Source organism: Berghia stephanieae, chromosome 5 (assembly GCF_034508935.2).
Source record: "Berghia stephanieae isolate SIO BIC M18660-M18661 chromosome 5, UCSD_Bste_1.3, whole genome shotgun sequence".
NCBI lineage: Eukaryota > Metazoa > Mollusca > Gastropoda > Nudibranchia > Aeolidiidae > Berghia > Berghia stephanieae.
In genome coordinates, this window is record NC_088364.1 from 4,137,227 (window position 1) to 4,162,944 (window position 25,718).

Here is a 25,718-nt window from a genome sequence, read left to right on the forward strand (position 1 = left end):
TGACAGAGACAACGCTGTTAACAGCCAGGCAGGCATACTTATTTTACACCTGAGTACGGTGAGAGAATGTTAGTAAAGAGCCTTTTCCAAGGACTCATCTATGAGCAGCTTAGAGTGGCTCTCAAACCTCAGACCTTCAGTTAAGATTTAAAGTCAAACGATCTGAAATGGAATCATATTATTTTTTTTATTATTAGCCAATCATATTCTTTTCCTTCATGCGTGGGGACACCGAATATAATTCATTTACTGGGGACACCAAATCTATTTCCATTTACTTGCATCTTTTCAACTCAGGCAACACAGTTGGAAATAGTGGTAACCTTGAAAACACCAAATGTGCTAAAGGTGTTTTTAATTGTATGACGGCGTCATCTTTCCTGACTAAACCTTTGACCCATTGGTTTCAGCAAGAAACATCTGAGTGTCTGTAAGTAAAACATGGTCTTCTTCTTCTTCTTCTTCTTCTTCTTCTTCTTCTTCTTCTTCTTCTTCTTCTTCTTCTTCTTCTTCTTCTTCTTCTTCTTCTTCTTCTTCTTCTTCTTCTTCTTCTTCTTCTTCTTCTCCTCTACTCCTTCCTCCTCCTCCTCCTCTTCTTCCTCCTCCTCCTCCTCCTCCTCCTCATTCTCCCTCTCTGGACGTTATGGATACACTATAAGAGGGGTTCCTTGCTTTGTCTTTAACAAATTTGTAATTGCATTTACTCTAAAAGTTTACACTGATTTTACAAGACTTTATAATATTTAGATATATTGACAACACTTTTATATTATTGTAAGATATCTACATAATATACTCAAAGCACTTTACAATTGGTCACAAGCAAGCAGTAGCCTTGAACATGTAAGACTACTCATGGACACCATTAAAATTTCATTTTGACAGAGATACTTATTTAGAAGGAACAAAATTGACATCACTCGGCTTTTTTTTTTTATGAGTAGTTTTCAGTAAATTGTATCAGGCAGACTATAAATGTTTAAGGTTACACATAGTTTTATGTGTTGGTTTGTTATGTTGAGCTGACAGATGATGTGAGTATAAGCGTGTAGCATCAATACCATGATGATGACTCGTGATTGTGCATTTGTGGGTTTCTAACTCACTCTTACATCACAGAGAAAATGATAGAAAAAAATAAGAATACCGCTGTAATGATTACTACAATCGGCGGTGGTGCCGTAACAATCAGGTCATGGGTTCGAATCATCACCACAAAGTTTTTATTCTCTATTGTCTTCTGGCAATTTTCTACTCATTTCATTTCTTGTTATTATCAACATAAGTGCCTGCTCCACTCATTTTTATGATTTTATGAAAGAAAAATGTTGATGATGGTATGGAATGAGTACAATGTTCTCCCATAATGGGCAGGGAGGTTTTTGCTGTCTCTTCTATCCCCCTTTGTCTGTTTTCCAACTTGCTTTCTGTCTTTGTCTTGGAATGAGATTACTTGGTGTTGTCCAGGCCCTGGTTGGATACTCTAGCTGGGAGGAAGCAGTCAAATTTATAGTTAGAGTTTGGGGAGTGATGTTTTTTTCCTTGTAAATCATCACTCTGTTATGCTCTGTATTATGTTTCGTTTACGTATTATATACGATTTGTAAACATTTGAGTGCATTCCTCTTAGTGGAGACCTGTGCTTGTGTCTGGGTGAGACATTTAGGTGATCTCAAACTAAGTGCTTTGATAGTGTGCTCTTGGAATCTACATCTATTTCCTATTTTCTTGGATGCTTTAATTGTAATTCTAGAACTTTTGCCTATTCCATTTTCTTCCTTTTTACTAGCGCTGATATGACCTTAATGTGTTGCAAGCGCCGTAAAACCCTTAAAAACAAAAACAAAACAAGAACACTGTTAAAATTTGAAAAGTGAAAAAAAAAGTCATTTTCTACTGTTTCAGAGAACTTGCAACATTCAATGACTGCAGCCAGGATGAGACCCAAAAATGTTCGAAATTTAACCAGTCTATTTTTCATTTGCCTATGAACCTATTTAAATTACTTGGTGGCGTCTGCAATGGAAATTCAGATGACTCTGAAACAGGTATTATTATTCCTCTTTGGCTTTGGGAAAAACCCAATTTTCTTTATCGTAAGTAGTCCTTCAGACCCTTAAGACCCTTTGAGCCAGAGTTTATCCCAGTTTCTGTAGCTTGAAACAGACAATAGCAATTGCTTGCTACCCTTTGAATAGGATGCTAGTCTATCACAAAGTATTTTCCATCAGATCTAACAGACCCAGCTACCCAATCACTGCTGGGTGGATGGAGGGGTCAGAAAAAAATCTCAGGTGCACCTGAGATCGATCTTTGATTGTGAAGTGGGTGCGTGCTTTACCAACTGAGCTGTTGGGAACCCGATACTTTATCATAATAGCAAACAAATAATGAGGGGTAATATCATATTCATTCAGATTGACTAAATAGGTTCTGAAGCAAGGATGTCGTTTAATCGGCTCTTAACCATTTTCTGGCTATCTTTGTTTAATATTGGTGAGTCGATTCTTTAAAAAATATGAAAGCAATAATTAAGGGGAAGCTAGATGGATATGTAGCATTTTCTATGAATTAAAGGTGATACCATTTGATGAAGGGAGGTTTTGCACGAAATATTTTCATATATGCTCTTTATGAGAAAAATTTTCAGGATTTTTTTTATTTTAGCAAAATATATTCCTGATAATTTGAATCATATTTGTATGCTTTTTCATTTTTCTAAGATCATAGGCCATATCTCTCAGATTGTGAGTTTTTAAAAAAATCCTGTCAAATCTTAACGTTTTATTGCAAAAAGCAGTTTTTTTTAGTTTTTTTTTATCAGGTTTTGAATTTATGAGTAAGAAAAAAAAGAGGAAAAAATCCTTTGTTAAAATGTTAAAGGGCATCTGGACAAGCCTCTTTGTTTGATGTGATAAGTAACGTTTATAAAATGGAATTCAAGTTACCCTTTGTTTGTTTTTTCAACAGGAAATAGTCAGGAGCAATACAGGTGGTTTCCTGTTCCATTATAATCATTGTTTTGTATATTCACCTTTACAATGCCATCCTAAAAAAAAAATTTAACTTTAACTTTTATGTAGCGCAATATCCATTTAATATGTTCAAAGGCTTACAAAGAATCCGTGACCAACAGCAACACGATACATGTAGAATGAGACCTGATGCCTGTTAGGCGATATAACAATTTTTTTGACAGAGACAATGCTGTTAAGGCCAGGTATTCATTTTACACCTGTTATGGTGAGTGAATGTGAATAAAGAGCCTTTTTTATTTTAAAAACCTATAACACTAGTGTCTGTGAAACACTCCTCAAACTTACGATGAAGAACACAGAAACATCAACAAACCGACATTATAATAAAGAAACTAATAAACTTTTTCTGGAGACAAATAGGGACCTTAATCTACATCAAATGATTAGCAGTGAGACCCCCAAAAATGCTGCATTAGACATCCTATTCACAAACTGTCCTAACCTAGTTGATAACATGAAATTGAGTGACCATGACATCCCTCAAGTAGAATACTTGTGTAACCCTCCCAGAAGAAAGCCAACAAAATGTAAAATATATTTGTGGAAAAAGGCTGATTTTGTCTCTATAAAAAATGAAATAAAAAATGTTGGTAACTTTCTCTTCAAATATATCACAAAAATATGTTCATTAACTCCCTTTGGAATTGTGTCAAGAACAACCTCCTTTTAACAAGAAGAAAATGTACCAACTAAACTAACAACATCCTCAAACAGCAAATCATGGATGAACACAGAGACCAAACGCATCTTGAGGAAGAAGAAGAAAAATGGTTCAGAGCAAAGTTGTCTCCATCTGAGACTGGTCTAAAGAAATATCGAGATATTAAACATTCTTCGAGAAACCTGCAAAACAGCTTATACAGAGTACATCAACAAAATTATTGACAAAGACACAGGAAAAAGTAAACACGGCTGGTCGTACATTAAAAGTGAAAACAAAGAAAGAAACAAATTGGAATAGCTCCATTGAAAGATAAAAATTAAAAACTGACACAAGAGCCAGTAAGAAAGGCAAATATCTATAATAAATAATTTTCATCAGTATTCTCTGAACCATCTTGCAAAGTCAAGGGGAAACTCTTTGGAAACAAAGTAGACCTAATGGAGCAAATCACTGTATCTAAGAAAAGTGTCCTCATGCTTATGAGAAACCTCAATGAAAATATGGCCTCTGGACCAGATGGCATATCAGCTATATTCTTAAAACATTCTGTAACGAACTGGCACCCATCTATAAATTCCTCTACCAAGTCTCCTTGGACCAAGGTCAAGTTCCTGAAGCCTGGAAAGATGCCCACATTTCACCAATTTTCAGAAAGGGCGATAAACACAGTGCTGAAAACTATAGGCCACTATCTCTCACATCTGTATCATGTAAACTGTTGGAACACGAAATATCATGAAACACCTTGATAACCACAAAGTTTTGACTGATGTCCAACATGGCTTTCGCATACATCATTCATGGGGGTCACAACTGATTTTGCTACTACAATAAATAAAGGGGACCAGGCAGATGCCATTCCACTGGCTTTCAGGAAAACATTTGATAAAGTACAACACCAAAGCCTCTTGAACAAGCTTGATTATGATGGGATCTCATAAACCGCCCATGCATAGATTAAATCATTCTTTCAATGTGATTCCCAAAGAGTCATGGTTGAGAACAAGAGGTCATCACTTCCAGTCCTGTCAGTTTTACCTCAAGGAACTGTTTTAGGCCCACTTCTTTTTTTCATTTACATCAATGATATGCTGAGTAAAGTATCAAAAGGATAAAAAATTTGACTTTTTACGGAGGATAGCCTTCTTTCTAGGGAAATTCAAACATCTAAAGATTGCAATATACTTCAAGAAGATCTGGGCAGGCTACAATTATAGGAGAAAGAATGGAAAGTGGAATTCTACCTGAAGAAATGCCAGCTAATTCATAACACGAACAAAATGAAAATAATATGTTCAGATTATTATATATTGGAAACAACTCAAAAAGCTGAATATCTTGGATTAATTCTTGACAGTAAAATGTCTTGGCAGCACCACATCGATAAATTTTTTAAACAGGTCTATAAAAAACTTGGATTCTTGAGATAAAATGTACAAAGTTGTCCAAGGAACATCAGAGAAACCTGCTATAAAGTCTTTGTGCGGCCAATTTTAGATTATAGTGTGTGTGTTTGGGACCCCAAAAGTAAAAAGCAGATGGAACAGCTCAAGAAAATTCAAATCAGAGCATGTAGGTTTGTTTATAACAACTACAGAAGGACTGAAAGCATTAGTGAGATTTGCAAGAGCCTAAACTGGTTGCCATTATATGAGAGACGCACTTCACAAAAAACTACAGTCTTCTTTAAGGCCCATCATGAACTGTTATTATTATTATTATTATTATTATTATTATTATTATTATTATTATTATTATTATTATTATTATTATTATTATTATTATTATTATCATCGTTATTATTTGTATTATTATTATTATTATTATTATTATTATTATTGTTGTTGTTGTTGTTGTTGTTGTTGTTATTATTATTATTATTGCTACAGTCAACTCCGCTTAATCGCACACCCTCGGGACTTCAGGTTAATGTGTTGATTAAGCGGAGTGTGCGATAAAGCGGAGAAGCTAAAACCTGAAGGTTTCTACGGGCTTGGGATGGTCATATTCAAGACATTAGACTGATTAGGCATTTGTTTTTTTTTTTGTTTGTTCATTTGTTTTGTTTTTTTATTATTATTTTCTTTATTGGGGGGGGGGGGGGGGGGGGGGGGGGGGTTCTTTTAAATTGTCTCTTTTTATTCACGTTTCATCAACAACAAAGTGTTTCATTATTGTTTGTCAGAATGGTAATCATGAAGCGTTGATTGTCCTAAAGCCTCGTCTCGTCTGCATTGTAAATGTCATTAGAGTCATATTGCTGAAGAGATTGTTTCATAACTGAATCACTCCATTGGTTTGCACAAGAGACATCAGTATCGTGTTTTTCCTCATGTTCTTTTTCAAGCACGACATCCTGTCGACCTTTCCATCTCGAGAGCCAGCTTTCTAATAGGGAGGAAGACTTGACTTCAGTTTATGTCAGTTCAGTCGCCTTTTGAGTGTATCAATGTGGACACGGACTGTATAGATCAATCAACAGATGAGACGCGAGTCCTCTCTATAGTCCTTTCTTATTGTTCACAGCCCAGTAGAAGAAAACAATGGTAGAGAATTGCAATCGAATGGTCAGACAATGTAAACAAACACACTGGATTGGGTGGACTGGGATCACTTTTCACACCTTGTGATGCAGACAGCGAGTCCTGAGTCAATCAGCCGTCGTGTCAGGTAATCCTTTGATGTCAGTTAACAAGCATTGCACGTCTGACCATGTCGGGGTCAGAGGGACAGTGGAATTGCATTGACGGGAAAGCTTTTTTCACGCGTGATACGATTTTAACGTGTCGAACTGGTTCAATGTGAAACGCATTTTCTTTACCTTTTTTAATTGTATTTTTTAAAGACATTTTTCTCAAATCAAGATGTAGCGATTAAGCGGAGAAGGTGTGCAATTAAGAGGAGCGATAATATAGAAAAAATTCCGTTTTTCGGGAATGTGTAGCGTATAAGCGGAGTGTGCGATTAAGCGGAGTGAAGTGTATTATTATTATTATTATTATTATTATTATTATTATTATTATTATTATTATTATTATTATTATTATTATTATTATTATTGTTGTTGTTATTAATATTATTATTATTATTATTATTATTATTATTATTATTATTATTATTATTATTATTATTATTATTATATTAATATTATTATTATTATTATTATTATTAATATTATTATTATTATTATTATTATTATTATTATTATTATTATTATTATTATTATTATTATTGTTATTATTATCATTATTATTATTAATTTTATTATTATTATTATTATTATTGTTGTTGTTGTTGTTCTTGGTGTTGTTTGTTCTTGTTGTGGTTGCTGTTGTCGTTCTTGTTGTTGCTGTTATTGTTGTTATTGTTATTATTATCATCATCATCATCGTCATTGTTGGTCTTTATATGATTTACATTAGTTTTTAAATTATTATTTTCATACGTTTACTTTTGGTATTCTTGTATTTTTTTATGAATATCACCATTGACTTGATTCCTTTAAATGACTGACAAAACAGAGGTTTTGGATAACGCCTCATGCAGAAGAGACCATTGTATGACTTCTTTACTGGGTTTGTCTTTGAATGAGTTGTCCAACGTTCAGTTTTCATGTCCGTAAGTAGAGCACGGTTGCATTGTTGTCATTTGTTTTTATGTGTCTATTGATGCTTGTAACATTTTAATGTCATCTTAGTGCACAAGAAAAGAAAGATGATACACTGGGTGGGATCATTTGACCTCCCATGGTGGACTGGAGGTCACTTGCTGTGACTTCTATCCCTTGTATCTGTTTTCCTAGTTGTTTTCTGCCTTTGTCTTGAAATGGGATTGCTTTGTTTTTTCCTGGCCCTTGCTTGAGTCCTTAGCGGATAAGGAAACGGGTTAAATATTTAGTCATCTCTCTGTTATGTATTGTTAGTTATGTTTTATGTTTTGAATATATTCAGTAAAGATTTGAGTGTATTCCTCATAGTGGGATCCTGAGCTGGTGTCTGGATGAGACTTTTAGGTGACCTCAAACGAGTTGCACTGATAGTGTGCCCCTAGAATCTACATCTGTTCCCTATATGAACCAATCAGTCCCCTTTGTCTTACTTTTCCTTTGGTAGCTTCACTTGTAATTCTATAATTTTTTTTCACTATCCAATTTATTCTTATTTACTGGCGGTGAAATGGGCTAAATGTGTCCCAAGTGATGTAAATCCCTAAAAACAAAACCAAAAAAAAATAACAAACAAAACAGATAATACACAATAATTAGTTACTGCAACTTATTACTGCTTCGGAAAATACAAAAGAACAAGGCCAAAGACAAAATAGAAGGTGAATCAAGCAGCAATTTATCCATTTGTAAACCATTAGTCCACTCAAAGATGCCAGACTCAACCCCCTCCTCTTTCCCTTGCTGGAAGGAACTCAAAAATATGGGGATCACTGATGCAAGACAGATCATGCCTATTCAAAACAGAACGAGAAAAAACCATCCCAAATTGATCAGCCTGGTTTGTGGTCCAGACAGGATGGTCTTTTTGGGATGGCTTTTTTTCTGCTTTGTCTGACACTGTTTCATATTATGTATCTTTAAAAAGAAAACATGAGCATTAATTTAGCACAATATCTACCAAATGTGCTCAAAGCGTTTTACAAAGTGTCCCTGACCAACAGCAACACAAAACATGTAGAACAAGACATGAAGCCTGTTATATTTTTCCGACAGACACAACGCTGTTAATGACCATGCACTCATTTTACACCTAAGTATGGTGAGAGAATGTGAGTAAAGAGCCTTTTCCAAAGGACTCAACTATGGGCTGAGCAAGGCTCGAACCCAGCACCTTCCGATCCGAAAGCGAGTGTCATACCATGCTGAAAAGTGAGCAAGAGTGACTAAGTTTCCTCATAAAGGAAATAAGAATGAGATGCTTATAGCAGGGCTCACTCTCAGGTCTTCTAAGTTTAAATGCATTCAACCATCCAGCCCCTTCAAAAGGTGATAGGGACTATGTTTAACAACCAAAGAGAAATGTGGGTTTAGTGTTCTTGCCTTTGGACCAGCAGGTCCCGGGTTCGAGTCCACTCTTTGCAGCGCAAAATTGAGTCTTTGGAGAAGGCTCTTTACTCACATTATCTCACTGTACTCAGGTGTAAAATGAGTACCTGTCTAAAAATAGTGTTGTGTCTGTTGGAAAAAATTGCAGGCATGTTGTGTCCTACATTACGGTATAAATTTTGTTGTTGGCTAGGACAGTTTGCAAAGCACTTTGAGCACGTCTCATGGATATTGCACAATTTTAATTCTTAAATTTATTTACTTCGTTTCAATACACCAATGATGAATATGAATGAGTAAACTTGTAAAGGGTTGATGATTAATTCACTGATGCAAGACAGATCATGCCTATTCAAAACAGAACGAGAAAAAACCATCCCAAATTGATCAGTCTGGTTTGTGGTCCAGACAGGATAGTCTTTTTGGGATGGCTTTTTTTTTCTTGTATTTTTTCTGCTTTGTCTGACACTGTTTCATATTATGTATCTTTAAAAAGAAAACATGAGCATTTATTTAGTACAATATCTACCAAATGTGCTCAAAGCGTTTTACAAAGTGTCCCTGACCAACAGCAACACAAAACGTGTAGAACAAGACATGACGCCTGTTATATTTTTCCGACAGACACAACGCTGTTAATGACCATGCACTCATTTTACACCTAAGTATGGTGAGAGAATGTGAGTAAAGAGCCTTTTCCAAAGGACTCAACTATGGGCTGAGCAAGGCTCGAACCCAGCACCTTCCGATCCGAAAGCGAGTGTCATACCATGCTGAAAAGTGAGCAAGAGTGACTAAGTTTCCTCATAAAGGAAATAAGAATGAGATGCTTATAGCAGGGCTCACTCTCAGGTCTTCTAAGTTTAAATGCATTCAACCATCCAGCCCCTTCAAAAGGTGATAGGGACTATGTTTAACAACCAAAAGAGAAATGTGGGTTTAGTGTTCTTGCCTTTGGACCAGCAGGTCCCGGGTTCGAGTCCACTCTTTGCAGCGCAAAATTGAGTTTTTGGAGAAGGCTCTTTACTCACATTATCTCACTGTACTCAGGTGTAAAATGAGTACCTGTCTAAAAATAGTGTTGTGTCTGTTGGAAAAAATTGCAGGCATGTTGTGTCCTACATTACGGTATAAATTTTGTTGTTGGCTAGGACAGTTTGCAAAGCACTTTGAGCACGTCTCATGGATATTGCACAAGTTTAATTCTTAAATTTATTTACTTCGTTTCAATACACCAATGATGAATATGAATGAGTAAACTTGTAAAGGGTTGATGATTAATTCATTTACTTGTTTTTTGATGTTGCAGGAAAATTGTGGCAGCTTTTGACTGTCTGTATGATGGGAAACCAGAATGTCCTCATCACAGCGAGACTTTGCCTCGGACTTTGTTCCAGTCACTCATCGATATGTGCAGTGGGGATTTGGATGATATTGGTCTTGGTAATTACAATTTGATTATGCCTATGGTGGTGGGTTAAATAATTCAAAATTGATGAAATTATAGTAACTATAGTTATAATAATGATGGTGAATATAATGATAATAATAATCATGATAATAATAATAATAATAATAATAATAGTAATAATATTATTATTATTATTATTATTATTTTTATTTTTATTATTATTTTTATTATTATTTTTATTATTATTATTATTATTATTATTATTATTATTATTATTATTATTATTATTATTTTTATCATTATTATAATCATTTTCACCATTATCGTTGATATGTTTGATTTTCTATTCTGGCGAGGGCTATTGGCCAGTACTAGCGCGAATTGGTCAGCACTGACAATTTACCTTGTTCCTCTGTGCTCACGACTATCTTTCTAACTCTCATTATTCAATTTATTTACTCTAACATTCTTTGATAGACGTATTATTTCTAGGTATATTGAATATCGATTTCACTTTATGGCAAGCCACCAATTGAAATTGGGCCAGGGCTATGGTCAGTACTGACCTATAGTACACCCCCCCCCCCTCCCCTCTATGGAGTAGCTGTTGGTTAGTACTGAGCGGTGGAAGGTGAATACTTCATCTAAATCTTAACTTTAAAAAATAAACATGCAAACAATTCTTTCGTGCAAAATCTTCATGAAAAAGACGTTCAGATAGGATTAACAGTAACAGGCGTAAGATTATGGCTTGACCAAAAACACTGTCAGGAAACATTTGTACAATTTGCATGTCGCTAATATATATGATTATTATTTCAGGTCATTATTTCAGTATACAAAAAAATAATTATTTACTGCATCTGGTACTTTAAAGAACTTTTCAAAATATAAACATTAGTAAAGAAAGAAAAGGACGTTTCAAAATGAAAACAGACATTTTCGGTTGATATGATTTAGAATTTGGTCATGTCAAATTTCTAATTAGAGTAGTGTCGCTTTGTCTACTCACATCAAGTTGGCTGCCATCTTGTATTGCTTGGAATAAAGATCTTCAGTAATATCATGCACAAACTAGTGAACTTCAACTCCATTCTATTTAATAAGTCTCGACAAGCAAATTTTAGTTGCAATGAACGATAATTTTTGATATATCAGGTCAACACAACCATTGGCAATCACTGTCTGTCTGATCGAGATTCAGTTGGCGAACCGAGGATGGCATGGGGCAGTGGGTGGGCTTTCTGTTGTTTACAAAGATAATGTGGTATGAATAAACGTTCAAAATATTTGAAATGAATAAAACAACAGACGAGCTTCCAAGCCATTTACTTATTTGCTGTTATTTTCTCGAATTCAGTCAAAAATTGACTTTTTTACTTTAGCTCTAAATTTTATGACTTTAAACAAGTCCAACTGAACGGAAATTTTATGGACTGTATTCATATGATAATGTTACGCGAGTTGGCCAAATTATTCCCATTCACCATTAATTCTGTTATCTAGATTATCCCAAATATTTACCCATGTAATATCATTGAAAAGATGATTTAAATAGAAGAAAAAACAAAAATTAAAAAAAAAACTGAAGCCAAAAAAGGGTAAAGTTGGAAATGTGACCAAATTTTGGCACATCAATGGCATTTTAGCACATATCAGCACCCTGAGGTTCTAAACATACCAGAGCAAATGTATTTAAATTAACAATAATAAGAAGAAGACTGATAAAAGACAACTAATAATGCTGAATTAGGAAGTCATACAGCTGATTCAGCACCAGAAGAAAAAAGGATGGTTGAACTAAAAATATTTAGACAACAAAAAAACAAAACAAAAATGACAGAACTAGCACTCAGTACTGACTAATCGACCTCTAGATAACCTCGCCTCTCGGACATTCGTCATGATGTAAACAATGGCAGTGATTGATAAACATAGCAAACTACACAGGTTTTACTATAAATGGCATATGTCTAAGTACGCACTGTTCTACCATTTGATCGATAGAACCAACACAGAAAATTATGTTTAAACTTAAGACATTTATCATATGTTTGAGAAAATCGTGGAATAACTAGTCACCCATTGGCGGTATAAAAACAATAACAATGATCAGAGAGAGGTCGATATCATTCATTATCATTCACATTATTGTTTATATACAATCAACCATGTTTGTCCGAGCATGTGTGAAGGTGTGTCACCAATTCAATGTTTTGATTGGTCCAAAATCTACTGGTTAATAGCCACTCCCCAACAGCAGGACTATCCAGCGCTTGTGGGTCAGTACTGACCAATTGCCACTTTGTGTTTTTTTTCTAATTATGACTTTAAGAAACATCTTTGGATGTTGAGATACATTTCCCCTCTTACATACAACACAGTTGATGAAAGTCAATGCACAACTGAGGAAATCAAGAAATGCGAGGCGTCCACATTGAATCTGACATCAATCCAAAGACTTGATAAGGAATATGTGTGTCAGTGAGTAGTAGTAATATTATTGGTGACGGTTGTGGTGGCAATCGTAGTTGTAGTAGTAGGCTAGTAGTAGTTGTAGTCATAGTAATAGAAGGCTAGTAGTAGTTGTAGTAGTAGTAGTTGTTGTAGTGGTAGTGGTGGCATTGATAGTTGTAGTAGTAGTAGTTGTTGCAGTAGTAGTAGTAGTATTAGAAGTAGTATATAGTAGTAGTAGTATTAGTACTAGTAGTTTTATTAGTAGCAGCCGTGGTGGTGGTGGTGGTGGTAGTAGTAGTAGTAGTTATGGTAGTGGTGATGGGGGTTATAGTACTAGTGATAGTAGTGGTAGTGGTGGTGTTGGTGGTTGTAGTACTACTATAGTATTAGTAGTAGTACTAGTTGTAGTAGTAGCAGATAACAACTGAGGTTTGGTTTGGGGAAGAGTAGCAGTAGTAGTAGTAGTAGTAAAAGATGGTGGTGGTGGTAAAAGTAGTGGAATTGTAGTCATCGTCATCACCGTAGTAGTAGTAGTAGTAGTAGTAGTAGTAGTAGTAGTAGTGGTGGTAGCATTAGTAGTAGTAGATAACGGAGGTTGATATTAGGGTAGAATTGATATGACAGACATCAGGTAAACATTGATATCATGAAATAAATGCCCTTGAATTTTAGTAGTAGAAGGACTAGTAGTAATAATAGTAGTAGTATTAGTAGCAGTAATAGTAGTAGTAGTACTAGTAGTAGTAGTAGTGGTAGCAGTAGGAGTCATAGTATCCATTGATATCAGGAAATAAATGCTCTTGAATAGAGAACCAATGAATGAAAAGCAAGTTTTGGTACTTTTGGAAATGTGAACGCTAAGAGTGAAAGTACAGTGCAATCCCTGGATAAGGCGGTGGTGGGGTTTGAACCTGCGACCTTATTGGTACGACAACTCCGCCTGGCAGGTGAGAGCGTGGCTCTACCGTGTGAGCTATCCACGAACACAAAATATTCGTTTCAAACTCAAAGTCATTACTAGATCCCTCTCTCACCCACTTCTTGAGACCGCCGATTCGTTCGTACACCACCATCGCGAATAATTTTGACCAGCAGTTAAGCTTAATAGCCAATATTCTCAACACAAACATATAACATAGAAACGATTGAGACATTGAGTATGCTCCGGTGTATGGGGTGAATTTTTAATTCAGAAAAGTGAGTGGAGCAGGCACTTATGTTGGTAACAACAAGATATGAAGTGAATAGAAAAGTGCCAGAAGACAATAGAGAATAAAAATTTTTCGCGGCGGTGGTGGGGTTTGAACCTGCGACCTTATTGGTACGACAACTCCGCCTGGCAGGTGAGAGCGTGGCTCTACCGTGTGAGCTATCCACGAACACAAAAATATTCGTTTCAAACTCAAAGTCATTACTAGATCCCTCTCTCACCCACTTCTTGAGACCGCCGATTCGTTCGTACACCACCATCGCGAATAATTTTGACCAGCAGTTAAGCTTAATAGCCAATATTCTCAACACAAACATATAACATAGAAACGATTGAGACATTGAGTATGCTCCGGTGTATGGGGTGAATTTTTAATTCAGAAAAGTGAGTGGAGCAGGCACTTATGTTGGTAACAACAAGATATGAAGTGAATAGAAAAGTGCCAGAAGACAATAGAGAATAAAAATTTTTCGCGGCGGTGGTGGGGTTTGAACCTGCGACCTTATTGGTACGACAACTCCGCCTGGCAGGTGAGAGCGTGGCTCTACCGTGTGAGCTATCCACGAACACAAAAATATTCGTTTCAAACTCAAAGTCATTACTAGATCCCTCTCTCACCCACTTCTTGAGACCGCCGATTCGTTCGTACACCACCATCGCGAATAATTTTGACCAGCAGTTAAGCTTAATAGCCAATATTCTCAACACAAACATATAACATAGAAACGATTGAGACATTGAGTATGCTCCGGTGTATGGGGTGAATTTTTAATTCAGAAAAGTGAGTGGAGCAGGCACTTATGTTGGTAACAACAAGATATGAAGTGAATAGAAAAGTGCCAGAAGACAATAGAGAATAAAAATTTTTCGCGGCGGTGGTGGGGTTTGAACCTGCGACCTTATTGGTACGACAACTCCGCCTGGCAGGTGAGAGCGTGGCTCTACCGTGTGAGCTATCCACGAACACAAAAATATTCGTTTCAAACTCAAAGTCATTACTAGATCCCTCTCTCACCCACTTCTTGAGACCGCCGATTCGTTCGTACACCACCATCGCGAATAATTTTGACCAGCAGTTAAGCTTAATAGCCAATATTCTCAACACAAACATATAACATAGAAACGATTGAGACATTGAGTATGCTCCGGTGTATGGGGTGAATTTTTAATTCAGAAAAGTGAGTGGAGCAGGCACTTATGTTGGTAACAACAAGATATGAAGTGAATAGAAAAGTGCCAGAAGACAATAGAGAATAAAAATTTTTATTCTCTATTGTCTTCTGGCACTTTTCTATTCACTTCATATCTTGTTGTTACCAACATAAGTGCCTGCTCCACTCACTTTTCTGAATTAAAAATTCACCCCATACACCGGAGCATACTCAATGTCTCAATCGTTTCTATGTTATATGTTTGTGTTGAGAATATTGGCTATTAAGCTTAACTGCTGGTCAAAATTATTCGCGATGGTGGTGTACGAACGAATCGGCGGTCTCAAGAAGTGGGTGAGAGAGGGATCTAGTAATGACTTTGAGTTTGAAACGAATATTTTTGTGTTCGTGGATAGCTCACACGGTAGAGCCACGCTCTCACCTGCCAGGCGGAGTTGTCGTACCAATAAGGTCGCAGGTTCAAACCCCACCACCGCCGCGAAAAATTTTTATTCTCTATTGTCTTCTGGCACTTTTCTATTCACTTCATATCTTGTTGTAATCCCTGGATAACAACATCACCCGGGACCGGAAAATTATGTCGTTATTATGGGGTATTATGGTTATTATCTGTGAATACGTAAAGGTGCGCAATGCACAGACCAGTGCCTGAGAGAATGTGTATTTCTCATGTTTACAAAAGGGTATACCAGTTACGCTTTCACTCTCCAGTGTATTGTCATTGTTTTGGTCGTAAACAGTGCTTTATGATATTGTGTTGTTATAAATGTGTAACCAAATGACAAATTGCCACTATTTTGAGGACAATAAAGACATATTATTATTATTATTATTATTATTATTATTATTATTATTATTATTATTATTATTATTATTATTATTATTATTATTATTATTATTATTATTATTACTACTATTATTATTATTATTATTATTATTATTATTATTATTATTATTATTATTATTATTATTATTATTATTATTATTGTTATTATTATTATTATTATTATTATTATTATTATATTATTATTGTTATTATTATTATTATTATTATCATTATTGATATTATTATTATCATTGAACGTGTTTAACAAAACTAAAAGTAAGTTTTTAAAAATCAAGTGTCAATTTGATTTTAATTAAAATCAAATCCATACTGATGAGTTTTGAATAACAAAATTTTTAAGTGCACCAAAATTTACAAGCACGTAAAAATTAACATCTTGCAATATTTTAAAAAAATATTTTTAAAAACAACAAAAAAAAAACAAGCAATAACAAAAACAAAAAAAAACAACAAAAGAAATAACACAGCTAGGTAATAAGCACAATACGAATTTGGACTGATGTTTAGAGAAACACCTGATTTTTCAAATTAAATTAATAAAGTGAAAGAGGCTGTTATTATTATCCCCGCATTTCCAACATATTTTAAGACCATAAATATCCTTAATTGCCCCCATTGCACACGGCATTGCCTGATATCAGTTAACCTCAATTTGGGACCCATATACAAAGAAAAACATCGACACCTTAGAAAACATCCAAACAAAAACAGCAAGACGCATCACAAACACATTCGATCCTTTCTCAAGTGCGTCTGAAATATCACAACGGATTGGCCTTGAACCTCTGGAAAAGAGAAGAAAGATAGATAAACTTAAATTGTTCCACAAGATCTACTACAAGAATTCGTGCCTTAAACTTCCAAACGACATCAAAGATATCGGCACAAGAAATACGAGGGACACACAGCAAGAGTAACCATCCCAACATCAAAAACAGACGCCCACATGTATTCGTTTTTCCCTTCCACTGCCCGACTATGGAATAGCCTCCCAGCTGAAGTGGCTGAAAACGGTTGCCAACATGCCTTCACGCGATTGCTAGAGTTCACAACGTGACTTTTTAATCTATGTTTTTTGTTTGTTTTTTTTTTTTGTTTTTTTTTTTTTAATTAGTATTATGTGCAGAGTTTTAGCAAGTTTAAAATGTAAATCACTGTGGAGTGATCCTCGACAATATTGGAGGTTTCCACAAGACGAAGAAGAAGAAGAAGAACCTCCACTGACATCAGACCAGTAGCTAACATGGAAGGTTAATGGACCCTTGAGACTTCTATCCACTGCTAAACTTTTGCTGTGGTTCCATATGAACAAGCGCTGATTCCACACAGTGTAGTAAACACGTGTTCTCATTGGTCTGTAAGAAAGCTATCTCATTGGGAGGGGATAAAAGGCGTTTTTTTATTGGTTAATACAACGAGATGATGATTGTCGGGTATCAACTGCTGATTATTGTTATAAAGATGTCGTGTTAACCATGGGTTTTACTCAAATGTATGTCGCTATTTTGAGGTTTTTACTACTAATTATATAAAACAAAAAAATTGGGACCAGAGGTCAATGTCTCTATCCAGGGGGGTGTCGTCATCCAGAGGTTGCACTCTAATTCCATTTTGCCTCATTCTTCAACTATTTCTATTCTGACTTATCTCTAAAATAATGGTAGTCCTTCAGAGTCATCAGGCCCATGGAGTTGTACTTTATCCTGGTTTCTATAGCTTCAAATGGAAAAAATGCAATTGCTTGCTACCCTTTTTGGATACGATGTTAGTCTATTGCAAAATACTTTCTGCCAGATCCAGCAGACCCAGTCACCCAATCAATGATGAATAGACAGGGGATCAGAAAAATATATCTTGACTTCATCCGGGATTGATCTTGGTACCTTTGTGTGTGAAGCGAGCTCTCTTATAACTAACCTTTCGGGATCCCCTGAATAGTTTATCACTTACACATTTTTTAACATATTAACATATTATGATACTTGTCTTCAAAAGCATGTGCAATGCTTCATTCCATTGGTGATCGATCAAGGCTCTCAACTCTACTCTTTCCTGCATCTTCTGCACCATGTTATTGTTCCTTTCTATGTGGTATGACACTCGCTTTTGGATCGGAAGGTCCTGGATTTGAACCTTGCTCAGCGCATAGTTGAGTCCTTGGAAAAGGCTCTTTACTCACATTCTGTCTCTGTACTCAAGTGTAAAATGAAAACCTGGTCGTTAACAATGTTGTCTCTGTTGAAAATGAAATGTAATATTGCCTAACAAGCATCATGTCTCGTTCTATATGTTACTTGTTGCTGTTGGTCGGGGACCATTTGTAAAGCACTTTGAGCATGTTTAGTGGATATTGTGCTTTATAAAAGTTCATGTTTTTTGGGTTTATTTTTTTTTTTTTTTTTTTTTTTTTTAAAGCTTAACTTTTTAAAAGCCCCTGTTTATAATGACATTCATGGGACATATGGATGACATATTATGAGAGGGAAAGGGTTGGAGTACCTGGCCGTGGACAGAAAAAACACAAAACAAAATAAAATAGAGCATTTATATAGGACTATATCCACTAAAAGTGCTCAAAGCGCTTTACAAGGGGTACCTATCAAACAGCAACACTTAACATGTAGGACAAGACATGACACCTGTTAGGCGATATTACAATTTTTGGACAGAGACGTTATTAACAGCCAGGTACTTATTTTACACCCGAGTACAGCGAGAGAATGTGAGTAAAGAGCCTTTTCCAAGCACTCAACTATGCAATGCTCTGAGCGGGTCTCGAACCCAGGACCTTCCAGTCCGAAGGCAAGAGTCATACAAGACCACATAGCTGTTTAGTGGGGTGCATAAAGGGGAAATTTAGTTTTGGTTATTAGTTTACATAGTTTGGATGCAGTGGAGTGTAGAGCCTTGATCGATCACCCATGTAATGAAGAACGACACATGATATTGATTGTTACAACATGGAAATATGTGTGGATGTTCTGAGCCCTTTCTATTGTTTGTCTGTTCAATATATTTTTGTATATATGAGCTAAAACCCTAAAACCGTAATTTTGACAGGATTTTTTTTAAACCGTGGCCTGAGCATGTATGCACATTGCCTATCCTGTGCCTCCCTCATGTACTCAGAGTTTGTAGGGATGTTGCTTGTTGACAGCCTGAAACTGGTCAGGAATGTCACTCTCTGATGACCACAAGCTCTTTTTCATTCTATGTAACCACTAAGTGTTAGGCTTTCAATGTGTCCTCATAGCCACACATGGCCAAGAAAGTGCATTTGTAGGGATGTTGCTTGTTGACAGCCTGAAACTGGTCAGGAATGTCACTCTCTGATGACCACAAGCTCTTTTTCATTCTATGTAACCACTAAGTGTTAGGCTTTCAATGTGTCCTCGTAGCCACACATGGCCAAGAAAGTGCATTTGCCTTTTTCTGATGGTTTTCACAATCTGTATGTTTTTCCCTACTCTATTCAAAACTTCATTTGTTATTCTTTCTGACCATTTGATGTTTAACAATCTTCTGTGTGACAGGACCAGCGAGTTGCCAAATAGAGGTTTTTAATTTAATATGACCAGTAATTTGAGATTTTAGTTTTGGTCACTTTAAGAACTCTATATAAAATGCACCTATCTGGAAAAATTAACACATTCACAAATTTTGGCTTTAAAATTTGTCCTTCAATAAATATTGAATGATTAGAATAATCCTCATTTTGTCAAAAACTCTCAAACCTGGGGCTTCCGGGAGTAAGAAAAGATTTAAGTGCAAGGGGTCACATTTTGATTTTTAATTTCTTTTTACACTATCTACACCACCCCAACGTAATACTGTTTTCACGAAGTGGGTACATATCATATCCATTAAATTGAATTGAATTAAATATTTATTGTCAGTAAAAGTACATATGCATATATCTTTTATTTAAAATAACTACTTGAACAGACAACAAAATATAAAAATGATTACTTAAAAAAAAAAATAAATAAATAATAGTAATAATAATAATAATAATAATAATAATAATAATGATGATGATGATGATGATAATAATAATAATAATAATAATAATAATCATAATAATAATGATGATGATGATGATGATGATGATGATAATAATAATCATGATATATACAGTATTTTTCTAAATAAAATCTGGAAACCAGGAAGCCTGTTGAGGCTTTTCACCGAAATAAGAATTTTTACTGTGAACACGTTGTACATAAATTAAATACTATATAGTTTACATAAAATTGACATGTCTTGCAATGTCATTAAATATTAGGACCCACTTGCAAGGTAAGAAATCAGATCTGAATTAGTCTAAGAAGCTGCCACCTTCTTACCTTACAGGAAATTAGACCTGGCAATTGATTGCTATAACCAAAAGATGAAGACTTGTCCTGCCAAACATGGGGCTGAGATTCAGTCTGCCTTGCTAAACGTAACACTAACACAAGCCAAAGTTGTATGCCCAGACCCTGATAACAAAAGCCACGGTAATTGATTTAGATATTAATCCTATTTTTATTCTTGGTGTTGGTTGTAGAGAATGAGGTGGTAGTATTAAGGTAAATGATGATATGCTGACAACAATTATGGTAACGGTCACATTCCTATTCAATAGATGATGACGACGACGACGATTATGGTAGAGGTCACATTCCCATTCAATAGATGATAATGATAATGTTGATGACAATTATGATAGTGGTCACTTTCCCATTCAATAGATGATGATGATAATGTTGATGACAATTATGATAGTGGTCACATTCCCATTCAATAGATGATAATGATAATGTTGATGACAATTATGATAGTGGTCACATTCCCATTCAATAGATGATAATGATAATGTTGATAACAATTATGGTAGTGGTCACATTCCCATTCAATAGATGATAATGATAATGTTGATGACAATTATGGTAGTGGTCACATTCCCATTCAATAGACGATAATGATAATGTTGATGACAATTATGATAGTGGTCACATTCCCATTCAATAGATGATAATGATAATGTTGATGACAATTATGATAGTGGTCACATTCCCATTCAATAGATGATAATGATACTAATTACGATGATGATGGTTATGGTAGTCGTCACATTTCCATGATGATGATGATAATAATTATTGTAGTTGTTATATTCCATTCAAACAGTCTGTAAAATGTCCAACAATTGCCAGATTTCTGACAATTTCCTAAAGTTGTCGGATTTTTGACAATATCACCATGATATTTTTAATCTGTTCATCATAGTTTAGGACATGGATGATTCTTGTTGACATCAGATATCTTGTTTAATGAATTATCTATATTCCTTCATGGAATGCCTAGGCGACAATATCTTATGATGTTGTGGTGAAAGGGCATATTCGTTTTTAATTTGACTGTAAGCATATTGCCTTAAAACATTGATGCTGTACGTTCCTCAAAATATTTTCATACACTTAGAGATCTGATTATTTAATACTATTATTTATGTATAATGTTTGGGTTTATTTTAATAATGCACATTTTCTGTATTTCCAAGGTTTGAAACCCACCATTCTGGCATTCACCGTTGTCATCTCAGTCCCAACTATAATATTTCGTCATTTCCTGTAAGCCAATTAATGTTCACCACAGGAAGGAAGACTAATGGTGAGACAATGTGGTCGAGATTTCTGTAGAACATTCTTTTAAAGACAAGTTTGATTCCATGATTCTGATTTCTTCTCTCTTTTTCATCATCATCATCATCATCATCATCCTTCTTCTTTTCTTCGTCTTCTTTTTCTTCTCCTCTCCTATTCCTTCTTCTTCTCCTCCTCTTCTTGTGTCTATTATAAAGATTTTGCAAATCTATTTTCTATCACTTACATCCTTATTTACGGATATGGAGTGAGAAGTTAAATTTACAAATCTGAACTGTGTGAATATTATGTCCCTTATTCACACAATTTGAAGACAACATACATGAAAGAGAAAAAGAAATCCTGAATAAAACCAACAACATTTAAAGCTTGAAGAAAGTATATCATAAACTAGAACAAAGAATGACAAATTTATAACAAATCTTTTAAGCCTGAAAACTTGATCTTAAAATACAATTGATGACAGGGCCCGGGAAAACAAAAATTGAGTTATCTGTCAATCGAGCTAAGCATCCTGGTTTTTCATGTAGAGAGTTGGGGACGGGATGAAGGGAAAACATTGACTTTCGTGAAAATCAGATTATGTGGCTTCAAGTTTTCCATCGCCTACTGCACAATGATATAACTAAGACCTGAAGATTCTGGGTGGGGTTCCTGACCTCCCATAGTGGATAGCACTTACTGTGTCTTCTATCCCCCTATATCTGTTTTCAACATGTTTTCTGTCTTTGTCTTGGAATGAGATTTCTTGGTTTTGTCCTGGACCTGGCCGGATACCCCAGCTGGAAGGGAAACAGTCAAATGTATTGTTAGAGTTTTGGGAGATGATATTTTTGTCTCGTAAATCATCTCTCTGTTATGCAGAGTATTTTTTGTTCTACATATATATGATTTGTAAACATTTGAGTGAATTCCTCTTGGGACCTGTGCTTGTGTCAGGATGAGACATTTCGGTGATCTCAAACTAAGAACAATGATAGTGTGGTCTTGGAATCTATATCTGTTTCCTATTTAAACCAATTCCCCTTTGTCTTACTTTTTCTTGGGTGCTTTAATCATAATTCAAGAACTTTTTACTATCCCATTTTCTTCCTTTTTACTGGCCCTGATATGACCTAAATGTGTTGCAAGCACCATAAAATCCTTAAAAACATAAAAACAAAATGAAGATTCATTTCATACTTTGGCAAGTTCATTTAATTGATGATTTAATTCGATAGAGTTTATAGAATAATTTGCCTGATGATTAAGTTTTGCCCAGATATAAATTTTAAATGCAAAAGCATAAAAAAACACATAAGAGATAAAAACTGGATTACCATCAATGAACCACTGTGTGGACTGATCAAAATATTAAAAGCTAAATGTGACCCATCGTCTCGAAATGGTATTATGTCGGGATGAATTGGGCACCGAAAAGTGATAGTAAATGCCAATTTTTTAGCTTTTGGAGAAACTGTCTTCATTCTCTAACATAACAAATCGAAACAAACCCCAAGTTTCATGTTTTTGTCAATAAACTCACTTTTTTGCACCCAAGTCATCCCGACATAATACCATTTAGAGACAGTGGGTCACAAACATACAAATCAATGAAAAAAGATGAAAAGAAAACAAATGTTTTTTTGTATGTTCCAAATCTTTACAGCCAATTCAATTCCTCTCCTGATAATTTATAAACACATCTAAACTCAGTTCCCAAAGTAAGGTCAGGGTCAAAGCATTGTAATATCTCAATAACAACAATGTCATATAAACCTTTTTATGCAATACAATGCCCCGCTGCTTAGAGCCAGAACCAGCACGGAATATCTAGAAATCAACTATTCTATTCTGCTTGGCTTGCTGTGAGCCCAGATGTGAATCCTATCAAAAACGCTTGGAGCCTCATGAAACCAGAATCGAAAATAAGCAAAAACCTCACTAAATGTGGATGCTCTATTTGAATCATTTTCACTGACTGAAATATGTAATGAATTTGCCTGATAACTACATCCAGACAACAACTTCATCCATGTGACATAAAATCATGCAACTATGTTTTGCAAAGGGTTCCCCTGCATAATATTAAGTTGGGAATACTTTATTTTTTACTATTATTATTTGCTGTGACCAAAAAGATTTGAAATGTTATTTTAGATTCTCATTTATCCTATCCTTTTCTTAATGATAAGTGTTGATTTGTAAGCTTCAATTTATTAGACGAAGATAGGTACTGTGAACATTTCGGGTCTCCGATTTATCAACAAAACACCATGAATAAAACACTAAGGACGAATGAGATATGTGTAAATGGCGTAGTTGAGATTACCTTAACTACGCCATTCACACATATCTCATTCGTCCTTAGTGTTTTATCCATGGTGTTTTGTTGATAAAGGGAAACTCGAAATATCCACAGCACCTGTCTTTCTGGGTGGGGTTCCTTACTTCCCATAGTGGGCAGGATGGTACATACTGTGTCTTCTTTTCCCCTATGTCTGTTTCCCTAATTGTCTTTGTCTTGGAATGAGATTACTTGGTTTTGAAAAAGTAGAACAGGTACTAGAATACAAATATCTAGGAGTCACCATGGACAACAAATTGCGGTGGGACATACATTCCAGTTATATCAATAGTAAAATTAATCAAAGAATGTACTTTTTACGGAAATTGTCCCAACTTAACATTGACAAAACACTTTGTACGCTATTTTATAGATCTGTAATAGAAAGTGTTTTGGCTTTTTGTATTACTGCCTGGGGGGGAAATTGGCTTAGCTCAGCAAAAGCTAACTTTGACAGGATTATTAAACGAGCTAATAAATTTACTACAGGATCCATGTCTTTTAATGATTTATATTCAGAACACTGCTTAAGAAAAATTAGTAATATTTTAGATAATCCTTTTGGATGAATAAAGTACATTATTATTATTATTGTCCTGGCCCTGGCTGGGAGGGAAACAGTCAAATGTATAGTTAGTTTTGGGAGATGTTATGCACTGCATTATGTTCTGTTTATGTATTATATATGATTTGTAAACATTTAAGTGTTTTCCTCTTAATGGGGACCTGTGCCTGTGTCTGGATGAGACTTTTAGGTGATCTCAAACTAAGTAGACTGATAGTGTACTCTTGGAATCTACATCTGTTGCCTATTTGGACTAATCCCCTTTGTCTGCTTTATTCTTGGATGCTTTAATTGTAATTCTATAACTTTTTACTATCCCATTTTCTTCCTTTTTACTGGTACTGATATGACCTTAATGTGTTGCAAGCGCCGTAAAACCCTTAAAAACATAAACATAAAAACAGCACCTGTCTTTGTCTAATAAATTGTAGCTTACAAATCAACACTAATCGATATTTTTTCCTACGAGCTTCAAGCAACAACATTTTCATTATCCTTTCCTTAGAATTGTGATCGTTTTGTATTCATCACAAAGATGAATTTATCTTCTTTCCTCTCTTGCATCATGTATGTGCACCATGTACATAATATCAGAGTGAAACCAATATGAAAAATCTGAACTTGCTTTTTGAAAAGAGTATAAAGGTAATTTTAATCATATGCAAATTGTTCATTGCTATGCGTTTGTTTGCCATATTGATGTTGAGATTTTTATTGCCTCTTGCATATTAAATATTTGTTTACAAATGTTTTTAAAAGTTTGGATGATTGTCTTACATAATTGTTTTGCATGTTCATGTTTTGTTTAAATTTGTTTTTTATTTAAATATCTTTTCATATATTTTACTATCTATTCAATTATCATATTATTTGGTAATTTTATACCAATTGCCCTTTATATACCCAAGTGTTAATCATTTATTTAAGATGAGATAAATATACATTGATAGTATGGTATAGTTTTGTTTTTGTTTTTTTAATGAACATAAATATTTGAATGTAATATATAAATTTCCAAAGCGTGATTCAATTTTATCGATCATAAACATACTTGAAACAATCCAAGCCTTTCTTAAAGCTATTGATAGTGGGGTATCTTTTATTTGGAATTTAAGATTATTCCACTTTTACAAAAAGTAAGAACTGGGTGGGATTTTTGATCTCCATATGGACAGGGAGGTACTTGCTGTGTCTTCTATCACCCTCTGTCTGTTTTCCAATTGCTTTTTGTCTTTGTCTTGGAATGAAACTACTTGGTTTTGTCCTGGCTCTGGTCGGAGTCCTTGGCTAGGAGGGAAACAGTCAAATGTATAGTTATAGTTTTGGG

The 25,718-nt window shown here is 35.0% G+C and overlaps 1 protein-coding gene across 2 annotated transcripts in view; it reads left to right on the forward strand.

Annotated features, from left to right (window-relative positions):
• The window catches only part of LOC144972261 (uncharacterized), a 54,147-nt gene extending 28,696 nt beyond the window's left edge, over nucleotides 1-25,451 (forward strand). Inside the window, exons 8-15 of one of the 2 annotated variants that reach the window (XR_013645326.1) lie at nucleotides 298-430; nucleotides 1,906-2,048; nucleotides 7,224-7,320; nucleotides 10,065-10,198; nucleotides 12,551-12,650; nucleotides 20,206-20,351; nucleotides 21,398-22,796; nucleotides 23,051-25,451. Coding sequence is in view for 1 of the 2 variants with exons in the window: in XM_078913315.1 (XP_078769441.1) it covers nucleotides 298-430; nucleotides 1,906-2,048; nucleotides 7,224-7,320; nucleotides 10,065-10,198; nucleotides 12,551-12,650; nucleotides 20,206-20,351; nucleotides 21,398-21,471 (827 nt within the window). In the remaining variant the exon portion in view is untranslated. Of the gene's footprint in view, nucleotides 1-297; nucleotides 431-1,905; nucleotides 2,049-7,223; nucleotides 7,321-10,064; nucleotides 10,199-12,550; nucleotides 12,651-20,205; nucleotides 20,352-21,397 lie in introns of both variants that reach the window. The other variant, XM_078913315.1, reaches the window with a different exon arrangement.
• The last annotated feature ends 267 nt before the right edge of the window (nucleotides 25,452-25,718 follow it).